We start from the raw sequence: 16,167 nt of genomic DNA on the forward strand, positions 1-16,167 counted from the left end.
TGGCTGGTGCTCTACCACTTGAGTCACAGTTCCACTTCGGCTTTTGGGCGATTAATTGGATAAGAGACACTTGGGCCTTTCCTGACCAAAGGGCAATCTCAGCCTGCTGAGGATTACAGGAGTGAGCCACTAGCACTCTGATGGAATTGGGCGAGGATGGGATTGAACTCGGGGCCTGGGCCCTTTCCTTGAGCCTCTTTCGTGCTCAAGGGTACTTGTCTAGCGCTTGAGCCACAACAGCCACTTCTGGGTTTTGAGTGGTTACTTGGGCACTAATCTCACAGGCCATTTTCTCCTCGGGACTGGCTTAGACCACGATTCTCACAGTAGCTAGGATTATACGCATAAACCAGCAGCGCCCGGGGCGAGGGGGAGGGGGGGAAGAAGGGGGACAATTTAAAAAGTAACTCTTAGATACCCAGTCCTGGAAGTGGCAGGGCCCGACGGCTCTGGGTTCCACGCGATCCAAAGCACCTAGAGGCTGCAAGTCTGCTGGGTGACAACACTCAGCGACACTTCAGGGAACTTCTTTTAAGCACTCTGGTTACAGGTGGGGATGGAGGGGTGCAAAAGTCATGTCCTCTGTACCAGACTCCGGTAACCGCCACCCCTTTGTACATCACCTTAATAACAATGAGAATTAATTCTAAGAACACGTTTTTACGAAACACGTGTCTACACAGTCGGCCCCTCCCTAAATAGGCAGGGTTTTCGCCGGGAGCTAGAACGCTCACCGTCCGACCGAAGGCGATCCGCCCCTCCCGTCGGTAACTCCCGGGCGGCGCGGCCGGGGTTTTCGGCGGTGGCGGCTCCAGCTCGGGTTGCATCACCGTCACCTGGGGGGCAGCCCGCCCTCCCGCCCTCCCCTCCTCCTCCTCCAGCTAGGTCTGAGCTAATCCCCGCACTGGGAAGCGCGTGGCCCACTGGCTTCCAGAAGCGCTTCCAGGAAGCAACGTTTCCACCAGCGCAACATCCGTGGGCAAAGCCCTGGCACGTGAGGCTGGGCGATTTCGCCCCAGGGACTGGGATGCGAGGTCCGGGGCCTGCAGCGCCCGGACCTGAGCAAGAAGTGCTAAGGTGAGTTCCCATCCGCTCCCCCCGGGATGCTCGGGACGGGTCCGGGGCGTTCCGTCCACCCACGGGGGCCGACCCTCCGCATCCGGATAGGAGTTGTTTGTCCTCCGAGGGAAGCTGTGGGAACGCAGAGGTCGCGGACGCAGGCCGCAGACGCAGGCTCGGAGCGCGAGAGCCGCGGCAGGGTGCAGGGCCCCACATGCTCCCCGTTTCCCCGGCCCGCGCAGCTCCGCGGCGCCAGGCCCCGCCCCTCGCGGGGATCCACCAATCGCGAGGCTCGTTACGGCCGCCCGGCACCTGCGAGGGCCGTCTCCGCCCGCGCGCCGCCGCCAGCGCCGTCGCCGCGTCCCCGCCCCGCGCTCCTCCCCCCCTGCGCGGCGCCCCGAGTTCACCCACGGCTGCGCGCCCGGCTCCCCGCAGGCGAGGAGCGGAAGCCGCTGCCCCGGAGCGGACGCTGGCGGGACCGAGCCGCAGTCACGGCGAGGCGCGGGGAGGGGGCGCCTTCCGGACCCCGCGACCCCGAGCGTGCGGGCGCCCGTCCCGGGCAGCCCGGCCGGGGAGAGCGGCGACGGCGGCCGCGCTCGAGCGCTGCTCGCGCCCTCGGCGCCCCGCTCCATGCCGGTGTGGTGCTGCCGCTGCTCCCTGGCCGGTCATTTCAGGTGACTTCGCCGCCGGGGAAGCGGGGGAGGCGGGCTGGGGGAAGCAGCAGCGCCCTGGGACCCCCGCGGCCGGGCCGGCGTGGAAGGCGATCGCCCGGCCCCCCGCCCCCGGCCACTCCCCGCTCGGTTCCCGCTCGCCCGGCTCCCCGCCCCGGCCGGCCCGCTCCGGGGCGCCCTGCTCCGCGGTGCCCCCTGTCCCCTCTCCGAGGATCACACGGGTCCCGGGACCGCGCGACCTCCTGGGCCCGTGCTGGGTCGGTTACGGGCGAGCTGGGACTTCTCGAAAACACTTAAGTTTGAGTGAACGCGTCCCGGGAAGGGTCTGGGGGATGTGTTTATCTATTCTGTATTAAGGAACATCTCCGGGTAGAAAGCACTGGGCCGAAGGGAGGTGGGGGACTTCTGGGCCAGGATCCAGCCGCAGGGGGTGCTCTCTAGTTAAGATTTTATCAGTGGTAAACCACTCTGTACTGGTGAGTTTTTTGTTTTGAAGGAGAAGTAGAAAGTGACAGTGTTACTCCCAGATTGTGGGGGAAGTTTGTAGAGGTGATACAGTTTTAACAGTGAATATGTTCTAGATCTACTAACACAGTTTGGCCACCACTTGAGTTAAGCACAAGGGAGAAGGGAAGGCTTAAGGACACAAGAAACTGAGGTCAAAAAATGTCGTTTAGTAAAGATTTCAAGACGTAACTTGATGACATGCGTCAGTGTTCCAGAATACAATTGCATGTTTAGTACAATATGAAACGGATATAAAAGTTCTTTAATTGGGGTTCATATGTTCGCTTTTTAATTCAGAAGAAAATTAGCGCTTAGATGATTACAAAATTTCCAATATTTTGCTTTCTTGAGTCATTTGAAAAGGCCTTTTTAGGGAATTTGCTTCCAAAGTACCAGAGAGAGATAGTTACTTAAAATTTTTGGCCTTTAGAATATGTAACGTTGTCTTGCCCATGTAATTGTAACCCCTCTGTACAGTATTTTCACAATAAAAAAAAAAAGACTAGGGGGGAAAAAATAGAATATGTAACGTTGGCCTGTAGCCAAGCTATAATTTTGAAGCTTGAGTATTTTATGATGTTAATAAAGTTTAAGTAGAGATTGATTTTTATAAAGCCCATATTGACTATCTCTTTTATATATATATATATTTTTAAAGAAACTATAGTGAAACTGAAACAGAAGGAGAGATTTTTAATTCCCTAGTGCAATATTTTGGTGATAATTTGGGGCAAAAAGCGATGCCATTAGTTGAAGAAACTTCATTACTTGAAGATTCAGCAGTGACTTTGCCTGTGGTAATTATAGGTAAGTTATTGAATTTTGTTTTTTTAAAATTACTATCCTTCATTTACATACCAACTGTTAGGTAGTACACTAGGAAAATATTGAAAAGTACTGTTATTCAAAATAGGTAGAAAAGAGGATTTTGAAAATTTAAGATAAAGGATTGATTTCAGTATCATTACATTTATGTGTCATTGAAATAACCACATTTTACTCCACAAATGTATACAACTGGGCTGGGAATGTGGGTTAGTGGTAGAGTGCTTGCCTAGCTAGCATGCATGAAGCGCTGGGTTCAATTCCTCAGTACCACATAAACAGAAAAAGCCACAAGGGGCACTGTGGCTCAGGTGGTACAGCGCTAGCCTTGAACAAAAAGAAGCTCAGGAACTGGAAGTGGTGCTGTAGCTCCAGTGGTAGAGCACTCACTTTGAGCTGAAGAGCTGAGGGACAGCGCCCAGGCCCAGAGTTCAAGTCCCACGACAGACCAACTATTATGTGTTAGTTAAACTATTTTTTAAAAAACTGTATGACAGTATTGTGGTAATGAAGATAACCAGTGTCATTAGAATTCTGCCCATTCTGTGTATATTATTATATCATACCGTTTAACCCCCTATACCCTATCATGGTAAAACATATCAGACAAGAAAAAAGAGTTAAATCGAATGACTTATGTATGTTAGTTGCACTATAATACTTTGTAGTAATGTTTATAATTACCATAACCATAACAACATATATTCCCTGTACCATCTCAACAGACAAATACAATGTTAAAATTACTACATAAATAAAACTTAATTCCATATTAAAAAGCTGGGCATGGTGGTTCATGCCTATAAATCCCAGCATTCAGTAGGCTCACTCAGGTTACAGGGCAAAACTATTTCTCCAAAACCACAAAAGCTCAGAACTACGAAGATTTTTCTAATTGCATGGATTTTGCCATGTATATATTCCACGTAAGATTGAAACTCAAGGAAGTACTGTATATAGCATGAAATAAAGCCAAAAGAGATAATTAATGGGACATGAATGCTTTGGTGGCATACAGCATCTTAAATTCCTTTGGTAGCTTGTCTTAAAATTAATAAGAAGGGAATTAAAGTGATATCATTTGATTGGCATAAGAGAAATACTAGGAAGGAAAGAAGGATGGAGGGAAGAGAACAAGATTGTTTTTCTATACTTCCTTGGAAATGTGATAGAGATGACAGTTTTTGCAGTAGTTTCTATCCAAGGTAGATCTCAGGGATCATAATATTGTATTATCTTCCCCCTTTTGTCTAACTCTGGTTTTCCATCTTAGATTGCGTCAAAAAATTGGATTCTTAAAAGGAAAAACTATCTCTTTATCTGCCCCTACCTACCCTATTCCTCCCCAAACAATTGATAATCATTTTGCTCTATATGACCCAAGATACAGCTTAGTAGTGCCACCAGTCTAATCATAAGTGAAGAATTAACTTCTTCAGTGTATGTATTTTTCTGTTGCTGTTATAGGAAATCATCACAAACACAGTTGCTATAATACAACATAAATGTGTCCTCTTATCCAGTTGACCAGAAGTTCAATACTGGTCTGACTGGGCTTAAATCAAGGTGTCAGCAGTCTGTTTACTTTTTGGAAGTTCTTAGGGAAAAAAAAGTGTTTTTTTGTTTTTTGTTGGTTGTGGGGCTTGGACTCTGGGCCTGGGCGCTGTCCCTCAGCTCTTCAGCTCAAGGCTAGCGCCCTACCACTTGAGCCACAGCACCACTTCCGTTTATGTGGTGCTGAGGAATCAAACCCAGGGCCTCATGCATGTCAGGCAAGCACTCTACCACTGAGCCACCTTCCCAGTCCTTTTTTTTTTTGTTTTTGTTTTAACCATTTCCATTCTATGGCTGGTTATAGACATTGGTCCTGATTTCTCTCTCTCTCTTTCTCTCTCCTTTCTTCCTTCTTTTCTTTTTTCTCTTTTCTTTTCTTTTCTTTTCTTTGTTGTTGGGCTTGAACTCTGGGCCTGGGCCCTGTCCCTCAGCTCTTCAGATCAAGGTGAGAGCTCTACCACTTGAGCCACAGTGCTACGTCAAGCCCTGGCTGGCTTTGAACTGTGATCCTCAGATCTCAGCCTCCTTGAGTAGCTAGGATTATAGGCATGAGCCACTGACGCCCAGCAACTTCTTACTTCTTTTTTTTTTTGGGGGGGGGTCCGGTTGTGGGGCCTGACTCGGCTTGGGTGCTGTCCCTCAGCTCTTCAGCTCAAGGCTAGCACTCTACCACTTGAGCCACAGCACCACTTCCAGCATTTTCTTTTTGCTTATGTGGTGCTGAGGAATCGAACCCAGGGCCTCAGGCATGCAAGGCAAGCGTCTACCACTGAGCCACCTTCCCAGTCCCAACTTCTTACTTCTTTAAGTCAGTAACATTTTTTTATTTTTAACCTTCTTTCAGTCATGTTTCCCTCTGCACAGCTGGGAGAGCTTCTCTATTTTTAAGGACTCCTGTGATTAGAGTGGTCCATTTAGATAGGTTACCCTCCATCTTGGGATCTTGTATTTCCATCTGAAGTCCTTTGAAAAGTCTGGATTTAGCACAGGGTATCTTTAGGGTATCTCATAAGGTGTCTTTTAGCATAGAGACAAGGGACATCCCACCTGCAACAATTTTTCTTACATAAACTTTTTTTATTCTTTTATCTTTTGAGTGTTGAATCTTTTTGTGTGTTAAGGAATTTAGCTCTGTGCCTCAAATCCTGCCTCCTTCTATTTGGTTACTGATTTATTGGCTTACATCCATAAGCCTTTCTTTATTAGAACCATTTCAGCTTATTGAAAAAGAGTAGAAAATACAGAAGAGTTCTCATACGTTTGCTCTCCTTGCTTTCTTTGTGCTCTGTTATAAAAAATAACATCTTTTGGTGTGGGATAATTGTTGTGTTGATTACATCAATATTGATGTTATTGTTAACTGAAATCTGTCATTTACATTAGAGATTCACTTTGGTGCATAAATTCGTGTGTATTTTACAGAATGTATAATATCATAGATCTACCACTACAGGATCATACAGATTTTTGAGATTGACTTCTTTTACCTACCTACTAATGTGTTTTTATGGTTTATCCTTGTCTTCCTGTGGCTTGATAGCTTATTTCTTTTATTATTCAGTAATGTTATACTGTGTACAAGTTTATAGTTGTTGAAGCTTTGAGTTGATGAGATTCCCAAAAGAAAATAAAAGGCAAGATCAACATCTGGTTTTTATAAGATAAGAGAAAAAAAATTAGGGAAAGCAAACTTATACAAAACAAGCCAAATGAAAGTATTAATGTAGCCTTTTCACTTTTTCAAAATAAGGAAATGGACCCTCAGGAATATGCCTTTCTTATATGTTATCTGGCTATAGACCATATTTATCATCGGAAGCAATACATCCAAATACAATCCTACATAGTAAATTAGAAGAAGCAAGACATCTTTCCATCGTTGATCAGGTAGTATTTATGTATGAGTTTTCAAAACTTTTATGCTGAATCAAGATAATTTTTGGGTGCTGTCCCTGTGCTCTTCAGCTCAAGGAGAGCACTCCACCGCTTGAGCCACAGCGCCACTTCCGGTTTTCTGGGGGGGGGGGGTTGGTGGGGGGGTGGGGGGGGCGGGGGGATGATCATGAACTTTCCTGCCCGGGCTGGCTTTGAACCGCGATCCTCAGATCTCATCCTCCTGAGTAACTAGGATTACAGGCGTGAGCCACCGGTGCCCGGCTTCAAGATCATTTTTATATAAGCATTAAATAACAGTTTCTAAATAACTGTCATTTTTTTCAATTCCTAATTTTTTTTTTTTCAGATTGTGTCATTTTATTTTCTTGACTTTTTTTTAGAGCAGAATTTCCCAAATAATCCCCTGGTGGAGATTTAATAGGTGCTTTATGCTTAGTTTGGAAAGTATTGGTTTTGTTTTTATTATTTAAGCATCATAGTTGATATTTATATATAAAAGCCATCTTCAACTTTTGCAATATAAGGCTGTGTATTAATTCCATGTGTTAAAAAGAATTTATTAAGCTCTCAGAGACAAACAGTGTTCTATAATTAACTGTGTGGGAAATACTTGATTAGAATAATATCCTCCAAAGTTACCATAGTTGTTTCTGTGTTTTCCAACTCTTATTTACCTTTTTTATTTTCTTGAAGGACTTAGAATACTTGTCTGAGGGACTTGAGGGCCGATCATCCAATCCAGTTGCAGTACTTTTTGACACACTTCTTCATCCAGATGCTGACTTTGGATATGATTACCCATCTGTTTTGCACTGGAAACTAGAACAGCATCATTATATCCCTCATTTAGTGCTTGGTAAAGGTCCACCTGGTGGAGCTTGGCATGTGAGTATATTTCCCTAAGCCTTTACATGTACATGAATTACTATATGTCTTCTTGATAAAATCGACTAGAGTTTTGTATTATAAAAGTACTATTATATGTGTTTACCACATTTTTATCTGCTGCTGAATTAGCTGTAGGCTAATTGTAGTTGTTAAGCCGTTTTATTAGTGATACAGTTTTTGAATAAGCCATTCTTTTTTTTTTTTTTTTTTTTTTTTTTTTTTAGCCATTCTTTATAAGAATGACATAGAAAGCATTTTAGGAAATTTTTGCATCATTGAAAAACATTTATTCACTTTAAAGTTTATATATCGTATATTTCAAAACCAGTATTCATTATTTCCATGCAGTTTCAAGATTTTAAAGAAAAAAAAATATTGTGAGAGAAAGATGTAATAGTATTCTCAGCTGCAGTAACAAAAAGGATAACCTGGTCGGGCGCCTGTGGCTCACGCCTGTAATCCTAGCTACTCAGGAGGCTGAGATCTGAGGATCACGGTTCAAAGCCAGCCTGGACAGGAAAGTCCATGAGACACCTCCAGTGAACCACCAGAAAACCTGAAGTGGCACTGTGGCTCAAGCGGTAGAGTGCTCGCCTTGAGCTGAAGAGCTGAGGGATAGAGCCCAAGCCCAGAGTTCAAGCCCCAGGACCGACAAAAAAAAAAAAAAAAAAAAGAAAGGGCAGTTTAGTCTATAACAGAGGTTAAACAAGAAAACCAATAAATTAAAAGATTCATATAGTACTTTCCATTAAGTAAGTAATAATTATCTTTATTCATGTGTCCCTAGCAGTTAACATAGTTTCAAGCATTGTCACAATGTAGTGGTTGTTTTTACATTTTATAAATAAATGTTAAGTAACTGTAACCCCTCTGTATAGTATTTTTACAATAAAAAACATATAGAATAATTAAATGTTAAATAATTTAGTTTGCTGTCAAGAAATGTACATCATGGGAACTTTAGCATATTATCACATTTTTAGTACAAATATCAGTTGACTGTTGTGTGCAGTGTTACTTATCTAAAATTAACATTTATCACATATCAGTTTCAATGTGTTAGGAGATATTTCTAGATTAAATATATGCCTGATCCCTCTTTAAAATCTTAATTTGCTTTATGATAATATGTGGCTTTTTGCGTAATAGGGTTTGTTTGGTTTATTTTTACTGTTTCTGTTTTTCTTTATTGTTACTACAAAGATGATGTCTAGAGGTGTTACAGTTATATAAGTTAGGTAATGAGTATATTTTTTGGACAGTGTTACCCCTTCACCCAGTTTTCCCTCCCATCCCTACCCACAAATTATATAGTTCATTTTCAGTGTAGTAAAGCTTAAGCTCAGGATAGGTACTGTCCTTGAGCTTTTGTTTTCGAGACAAGTTGTTGGTGATCAATTAGTGATAATGGTCTCATAGACTTTCCTGCCTAGGTTAATTTTTGAACTGAGATCCTTAGCCTCCTGAAATCTAGGGATCACTACTCACTACTCCTGAGTGAATAGCTAGGATTACAGGTGTGAGCCACCAGTACCTAGTTGTTGTTCTTTTTAAACTTTTTAAATATCAACTTTAAACATAAGTTATTTATCTTCTTTTTTTTTTTTTTTGGTTGGTTGTGGAGCTTGAACTCTGGGCTTGGGTGCTGTCGCTGCGCTTTTCAGCTCAAGGCAAGCGCTCTACTGCTTGAGCCACAGTCCACTTCCGGTTTTCTAGGGGGTTTTATTGGAGATAAGAGTCTCTTGGACTTTCCTGCCCAGGTGGTTGGCTTTGAACCAAGATCCTCAGATCTCAGCCTCCTGAGTAGCTAGGATTACAGGCGTTAGCCACTGGCGCCCGGCTACATAAATTATTTATAATAGGTAAGAAGTGGAGAAGGGGAAAGGGATGTCTAGCCAGTTGTTGGTGACTCATGCCTATAACCCTAGCTCCCCAGGAGGATGCAATCTGAAGATCGTTTTGAAGCCAGTCTTGGCTGGAAAGCCCATGAGAGATTTATCTCCAATTAATGACTCAAAAAGCTGGAAGTAGAATGCTAGCCTTGAGCAAAAAACCTCAGGCCCTGATTTCAAGCTGTAGGACCAGCATACACATACACATGCACAGGCATACGCACATGCACGCGCGTGCGCGCACACACACACACACACACAGAGCCAACTATTTAAGCATTTTCTTTTACAGAAAATTCATTGAACTAAGCAGTTTGTATATCTTATAACTCTTAAGTTTCTGTTATGGCCAAGAGTTAGATTAATGTGGAATTCAATGAAATACAAGGAATGTTAATAGTTTTAATAAATTTACACCTTTTTATACATCTATACTATTCTTTTTTTTGGGGGGGGGGGTCCAGTCGTGGGGCCTGAACTCTGGGCCTGGGCACTGTCCCTCAGCTTTCAGCTCAAGGCTAGCGCTCTACCACTTGAGCCATAGCGTCACTTCTGTCTTTTTTCTTTTTGCTTATGTGGGCCTCATGCATGCAAGGCAAGCACTCTACCACTGAGCCACCTTCCCAGCCCCCACATCTATACTATTCTTAAATTATAGATTTACTTTGCCAGTTTCAGATTCACTACACCAGACTACTTAATAAAATACACGTTTGGTCTTTATTTATATTATATTTATTTATATTACATTACTCTTCTGATTACCTCTTTGGAACCTAATTTTCTTTGGGTATGTACTACACTTAAGTTTATTTCTAACTATTGTATTTTTTTCTTTATTTTTCTTCTCTTTAAAACACATCTCTCTCTCTCTCTGGCACTTTGCCAGTTGAGCCATACCTCCACTTCCTGCTTTTTGCTGGCTTATTGAAATAAAGAATCTTGGGGACTTTTCTGTCCAGGATGGCTTTGAACTGTTAATCATCAGATACCAGCTTCCTGGGTAGCTAGGATTATCAGGCATGGGTCATTGATGCCAGGCTCCAACAGCATTAGTGTAAGAGTTAGGAGAATAGGAATTAATGTCTAAAGAACTGGTTGGGAAGTATTGGGATAGGTACTGTGCCCCTTCAGCATTCTATGCACTGTATTAAGCAAAGGCAAAGTAGGGTCAGTGGAGCTGGAAGGGCTCACTTCTGTGAAGAAAGTGTTAATCTCAACAGTAAGTCTGTTTCTCAGGCAACCACTGCTTATTTTTATATTCTTAGGCAGAGATGCTGCTGAATTCAGCCTAGACTTCAGAATTATAATTGATAAAAGGAGGAAAAGTGTTCTAAGTTGTAAAAATCTGTAAGAAATAGTATAATAGAAAAAGTTTAATGTTTTGTTTAAAAAGTAAAAATAGTAATATTGATCATAAGCCAAATTACCATGTTGCTCATAAGCCAAAGCTATCAACTTATATAGGCACTGGATAATACTGTAATTTTTTTTTACAAATAACTTTGAGTGAAGACATTTGGATGGATAATATCAAATGAACAAGGTATACAAAAAATTAGTGGAGGGCTGGGAAGGTGGCTCAGTGGTAGAGCGCTTGCCTTGCATGCCTGAGGCCCTGGGTTCGATTCCTCAGCACCACATAAGCAAAAAGAAAAAAGCCGGAAGTGGTGCTGTGGCTCAAGTGGTAGAGCTGAAGAGCTGAGGGACAGCACCCAGGCCCAGAGTTCAGGCCCCACGACCGGACCCAAAAAAAAAAAAAAAAAATTAGTGGAATAAAATTGCTGAGGAAATCTATGTATACAGCATTTAAAACTACTTTGAGCATACTTGGTAATTATTATAAATAGGATGGTCTGTCTTTGAAGAAAAAATCCTTTTGCTGCTTAATTACATTTTTTTTTTTTTTTTGTCAGTCCTGGGGCTTGAATTCAGGGCCTAGGTACTGTTCCTGGGCTTTTTTTTTTTTTTTATTGTGAGATACCGTAGAGAGGAGTGAAAATTACATGGGCAAGATAACGAGTACATTTCTTCCCAAGCATTGTTGCCTCCTCTTTGTTTCTCCTTCCCATCCTTTCCCATATTCCCCACCCAGTCCTCCCCCCATCCCCTACCAAAGTTGTATTGCTCAAGGCTAGCACTGTACCACTTAAGCCACATTCCTAGCCCTTAATTAATGTTTTTTAACTGTACTGTTTTATAGAATATGGAAGGCTCCATGTTGACAATCAGCTTTGGAAATTGGATGGAGTTACCTGGACTTAAATTTAAAGATTGGGTGACTAGCAAACGAAGGTAAAGATAAAACTATTAAAACTCTTCGGTGTACAACACAAGACTGTGGGAAATTTCACAATATTTTTTATTCCTATTTTGGGTAAGAAATATATACATACCAAGTAAAAATATTTCCTTGTGAATATAAAGAAGTTATTTCCATTTAGAGATGCTATCAAACTAAGCAGATTGTCTACAGATTGGTTTTCTTTGGCTTTGTTAATCATGAATCGATTTGTCTTATCACTTTAATTCATCTACTCATTTATCGTTTTTGACATATATTTTTATGAGTGGATATAACATGTATACTTAAAGTGTTTTAAAGGTGAAGAGTGTATTATCTGATTGATAATTTGGAATGATTTAATAAACTAGAATCTAGGGTATGGCTAACTATGTGGAAATTAAATGTTCAATTAAAAATATGACAATAAAAACAGAAATTTCACCTTGGAATAATGCAGGTTTTATTTGTTTGGGGGAAAAAGAAAGCAATATTTATTTTTATTTTTTATTTATTTATTTATTTATTTTTTGGTCCGGTTGTGGGGCCTGAACTCTGGGCCTGAGCACTGTCCTTCAGCTCTTCAGCTCAAGGCCAGTGCTCTACCACTTGAGCCACAGTGCCACTTCCGGCTTTTTTCTTTTTGCTTATGTGGTGCTGAGGAATCGAACCCAGGGCCTCAGGCATGCAAGGCAAGCGCTCTACCACTGAGCCAACTTCCCAGCCCCAAGAAAGCAATATTTAAAAGGAGAAATATAAGTGCTATCATTTCAAGGATGGCAAATAATAAAATTGATAGGAATTATCAATATAAACAATCTATTATAATTTTATTAGTAATGGAAGCAAGTTAAAGCTGGAAGTTACATAGCCTTTGTTTAAAAACAATTTGTTTAAAAACAAAAACAAAATTTGAGTACTTGACTTCTTGCTAGCTAGCCACTATGCTAATCTAAAGAAATGTTCCTCCATTTGGGGCTTCAAATGTAGTTCAGTGATACAGTGCTTGTTTATTATACACTAGTGGATTTAATCTCCAGCTTTCCTTCATTTGAGGATATTTCAGGAGAGCAAATATAGATCTCGATGGGTAATTGAGATGAAGTTTTCAGGAATTATATGTTTTGAAATTAAAGTTGAAAAATCAAGCAAGTTGAATAAGTTCTTCATTTTCATAAATAAGCAAGTAAAACTATTTGGCATATATTTCCCTTTGTAAAAGAATAAGGAGGAATGTTTTACCATTTTGTGTCAGAAGTATTTTTCTAAATTCTGCATATTGTGTCTTTAAACATTACATGAACATGCATCTGAAGTTATTATTAGTTTTATTTCTGTGTTTGCATAATGATAAGACGATTCTCTTAGACATTAATAGGGATTCTTACCTCTGTTAACTGACTTTTAGCTAACTTGTGTTGTGGCCTTAGGCAAGTAACACAAACTAGTTTTCAATTTTAGTCTGTAAAATAGAAGTGACAATCATTATCACTACATGGGTTTTCTGTAAATATTGAGAAGTGATACATTTTAAATGTTACAATCATGTACGAATTTCTAATTGGAAGTTATAATGAATTATGTCAAATACTTTGTTTTTATTAATATATCTTTAAGAATGGGTTTAGAGAGATTACTACTTTGAAATTCAGTGGAAAATGAAAAAGACACAATGTACTTTCTTAAACAGAAAGTTACATTGTTAGATCTCTTTATAAGTAGAGAAACATGTCAAGCAAAATGAGTAACTCAGAATTTTATATGTAATTTTCATTAGGAAAATAACTTACTAAAAATTATGTCAGGCCACTATTTAACCTTTGAGAAGCACAGATATTACAGTTGACCTGTAATTTCCTACTATGTCCTAAGTAATGCGGTTGATAGTTACAAAATGCAGTTTGTGATGTAAAATAATCTAATTTTTCACATCCATGTTTCTCAATCCATTTATTCAATGACATTTTATCAGGCAGTTAATTTGAACTTACACTAAACACTAAGGATGCATTAAATACAGTCTCTGCCCTCATGAGACTTACCTGTTGACTAAAGTAATTCATTAACATTTTTAACTTAAAAAAAAAACCAAGGGGCTGGGAAGGTGGTTCAGTGGTAGAGCGCATGCCTTGCATGCCAGAGGCCCTGGGTTTGATTCCTCAGCACCACATAAGCAAAAAAAAAAAAAAGCCAGAAGTGGCGCTGTGGCTCAAGTGGTAGAGCGCTAGCCTTGAGCTGAAGAGCTGAGGGACAGCACCCAGGCCCAGAGTTCAGGCCCCACAACCGGACCCAAAAAAACAAAAAACCAAAAAAATTTTTTTCATAAAGTGTTGGGGTAATAGCTAAGGCAGTTCAGAGGACCTGACAGACATAAAAGCTAACTGGATGGAAACTTCTAATGAAGGCTAAAAGTACTATCTTGACATAGGATGTTTTTCCTTTTCCTTTTTTTTTAGGAATCTAAAAGGTGATCGAGTAATGCCAGAAGAAATAGCTCGTTACTATAAACATTATGTAAAAGTCATGGGTCTTCAGCAAAATTTCAGAGAGAATACTTATATAACCTCCGTATCAAGACTTTACAGAGATCAAGATGATAATGACAACCAAGACAAAGCTATTTCAAGGAAGCATTTACAGATAGAGAAGTCAAAATTGATCAAGAGAAACTGGGAAATTAGAGGTTACCAGCGAATAGCAGATGGTTCTCACGTTCCCTTTTGTCTCTTTGCTGAGAATGTAGCTCTGGCAACTGGAACATTGGATTCTCCTGCCCATCTGGAAATTGAAGGGGAAAATTTTCCTTTTGTGTTTCATTCAATGCCTGAATTTGGAGCGGTTGTAAACAAAGGAAAACTGCGTGGCAAAGTGGATCCAGTGTTAATTGTAGGTTCTGGGCTCACTGCAGCTGATGCAGTACTTTGTGCTTATAACAATAATATCCCTGTGATCCATGTATTTCGCAGACGAGTAACTGATCCAAGCTTAATCTTCAAACAGCTTCCCAAAAAGCTTTATCCTGAGTATCATAAAGTGTATCATATGATGTGTACTCAGTCATATTCTGCAGACTCAACCCTTTTATCTGATTATACCAGCTTTCCTGAGCACCATGTGCTTTCTTTTAAGTCGGACATGAGATGCATTCTTCAAAGTGTCTCTGGATTGAAGAAAATCTTTAAGCTTTCTGCTGCAGTAGTATTGATAGGTTCTCATCCTAATCTGTCTTTTCTGAAGGAACAAGGGTGTTACCTAGGACACAATTCAAGCCAGCCAGTCACATGTAAGAGTAATCCTGTGGAAATTGATGTATATACCTATGAATGTGTTAAAGAAGCCAACCTTTTTGCATTGGGCCCTTTGGTTGGAGATAATTTTGTTCGATTTTTGAAGGGAGGGGCATTGGGTGTTACCCGCTGTTTAGCTGTAAGACAGAAGAAAAAGCAGCATTTGTTTGTTGAAAGAGGAGGAGGAGATGGGATAGCTTAAAGCAAGTTTACAAGTAACTCAAATGGACAGTCTGTCATTAAAAATTTTAATAGTGGTTTTGCAGTGATTGCCTAGAATTTACTGGACTTGAATGAATTGGAGGAAAGTATCAAGCTATGGTAACTTCATTTTTAAAGTTACCAGAACTTGGTGTCATGATTTATATAAAGTATCAAAGGTGTCTCTGTTGGACAAATAGAAATACTGCCAAGCTTTCATTTGACTAGAACATTCTTTTCTTCCAAGACCTATTTTTCTTACAGTTTTTGTTACTTATATTTGATTCAAAACATCATACCTTGAATCTATAAAGCTATATAGTCCTAGTAGGACAGAAATAGTTCGTCATATTTGGGTCACCTTGTTCAAAGTTTGAGCCAAGGAACACAATCATTGGCTTCATCTGTAGCTTGTTAGAAATGTATGTTCTCAAGTCCCATAACATACTGCTTAATCAGAAACTGAATTCTTGCAAGATCCCCATCCCCAAAGACTGTATGTTCCTTAAAGTTTTGAGACAGTTCTAAATAAATGGTGTATAAGGTATGTATGATATGTATAGTGGGGTAAGGTAGATGCAGGAGGCATTTTCAACTCAGGTGCGTTATTTATTTTGAAATTATCAGTTGTATAAATTAATTTATTACCAAATATTATGATCTTTTGAAAAATATTTTTATTGTTGAAACCTTGACAGGTACTTCATAGTCTTCTAATAATGTAAACATTCCAATAATGTTGGTAACACTTTGACATTCAGGAACCCCCTAAAATACTTGTCAGAGATTTGTTCTCTACTTACCTATCATAACATCGAACTAATCTGATTTACAATTCAATAAATTGTGGATGGAACTACTTATCTTTGGTGTGGACATTGAGTTTATTTCTAGCACTTAAACTAAGATATTTGGGCATCAAAATGATACTTTTTTTTAAACTGAACTTGTTTCTGTACTTTCCTACTTGTCTACTTTTGAACTTTGAATGAGTTTAATGTTTTTATTTTTATTTTTTCCAATTCTGGTGTTTGAACTTGGGGCCCGGGTGCTTTCCCTGAGTTTCTTTTGCTCAAGGCTAACACTGTACTACTTGAGCAACA

General features: G+C 40.5%; 1 protein-coding gene across 5 annotated transcripts; it reads left to right on the forward strand.

The window, feature by feature from the left end:
* The first annotated feature begins 929 nt into the window (after positions 1-929).
* On the forward strand, positions 930-15,941 carry Osgin2 (oxidative stress induced growth inhibitor family member 2). Of its 5 annotated transcripts, none has more exons than XM_069991024.1 (6): positions 930-1,077; positions 2,896-3,044; positions 6,367-6,503; positions 7,206-7,397; positions 11,496-11,587; positions 14,033-15,941. In XM_069991024.1, exons 1-6 carry the CDS (start codon positions 1,028-1,030, stop codon positions 15,063-15,065), a joined length of 1,653 nt encoding a protein of 550 aa, XP_069847125.1. In that variant the 5' UTR covers positions 930-1,027; the 3' UTR covers positions 15,066-15,941. The 5 variants fall into 5 exon arrangements, with proteins under 5 accessions (XP_069847125.1, XP_069847129.1, XP_069847126.1 ...); XM_069991025.1 differs by lacking the exon at positions 930-1,077 and adding an exon at positions 1,603-1,733; XM_069991026.1 differs by lacking the exon at positions 930-1,077 and adding an exon at positions 1,995-2,279.
* The last annotated feature ends 226 nt before the right edge of the window (positions 15,942-16,167 follow it).

The sequence above is a fragment of the Dipodomys merriami genome, unplaced genomic scaffold, assembly GCF_024711535.1.
Source record: "Dipodomys merriami isolate MVZ:Mamm:240054 unplaced genomic scaffold, mDipMer1.0.p SCAF_4, whole genome shotgun sequence".
In the NCBI taxonomy this organism is placed as follows: Eukaryota; Metazoa; Chordata; class Mammalia; order Rodentia; family Heteromyidae; genus Dipodomys; species Dipodomys merriami.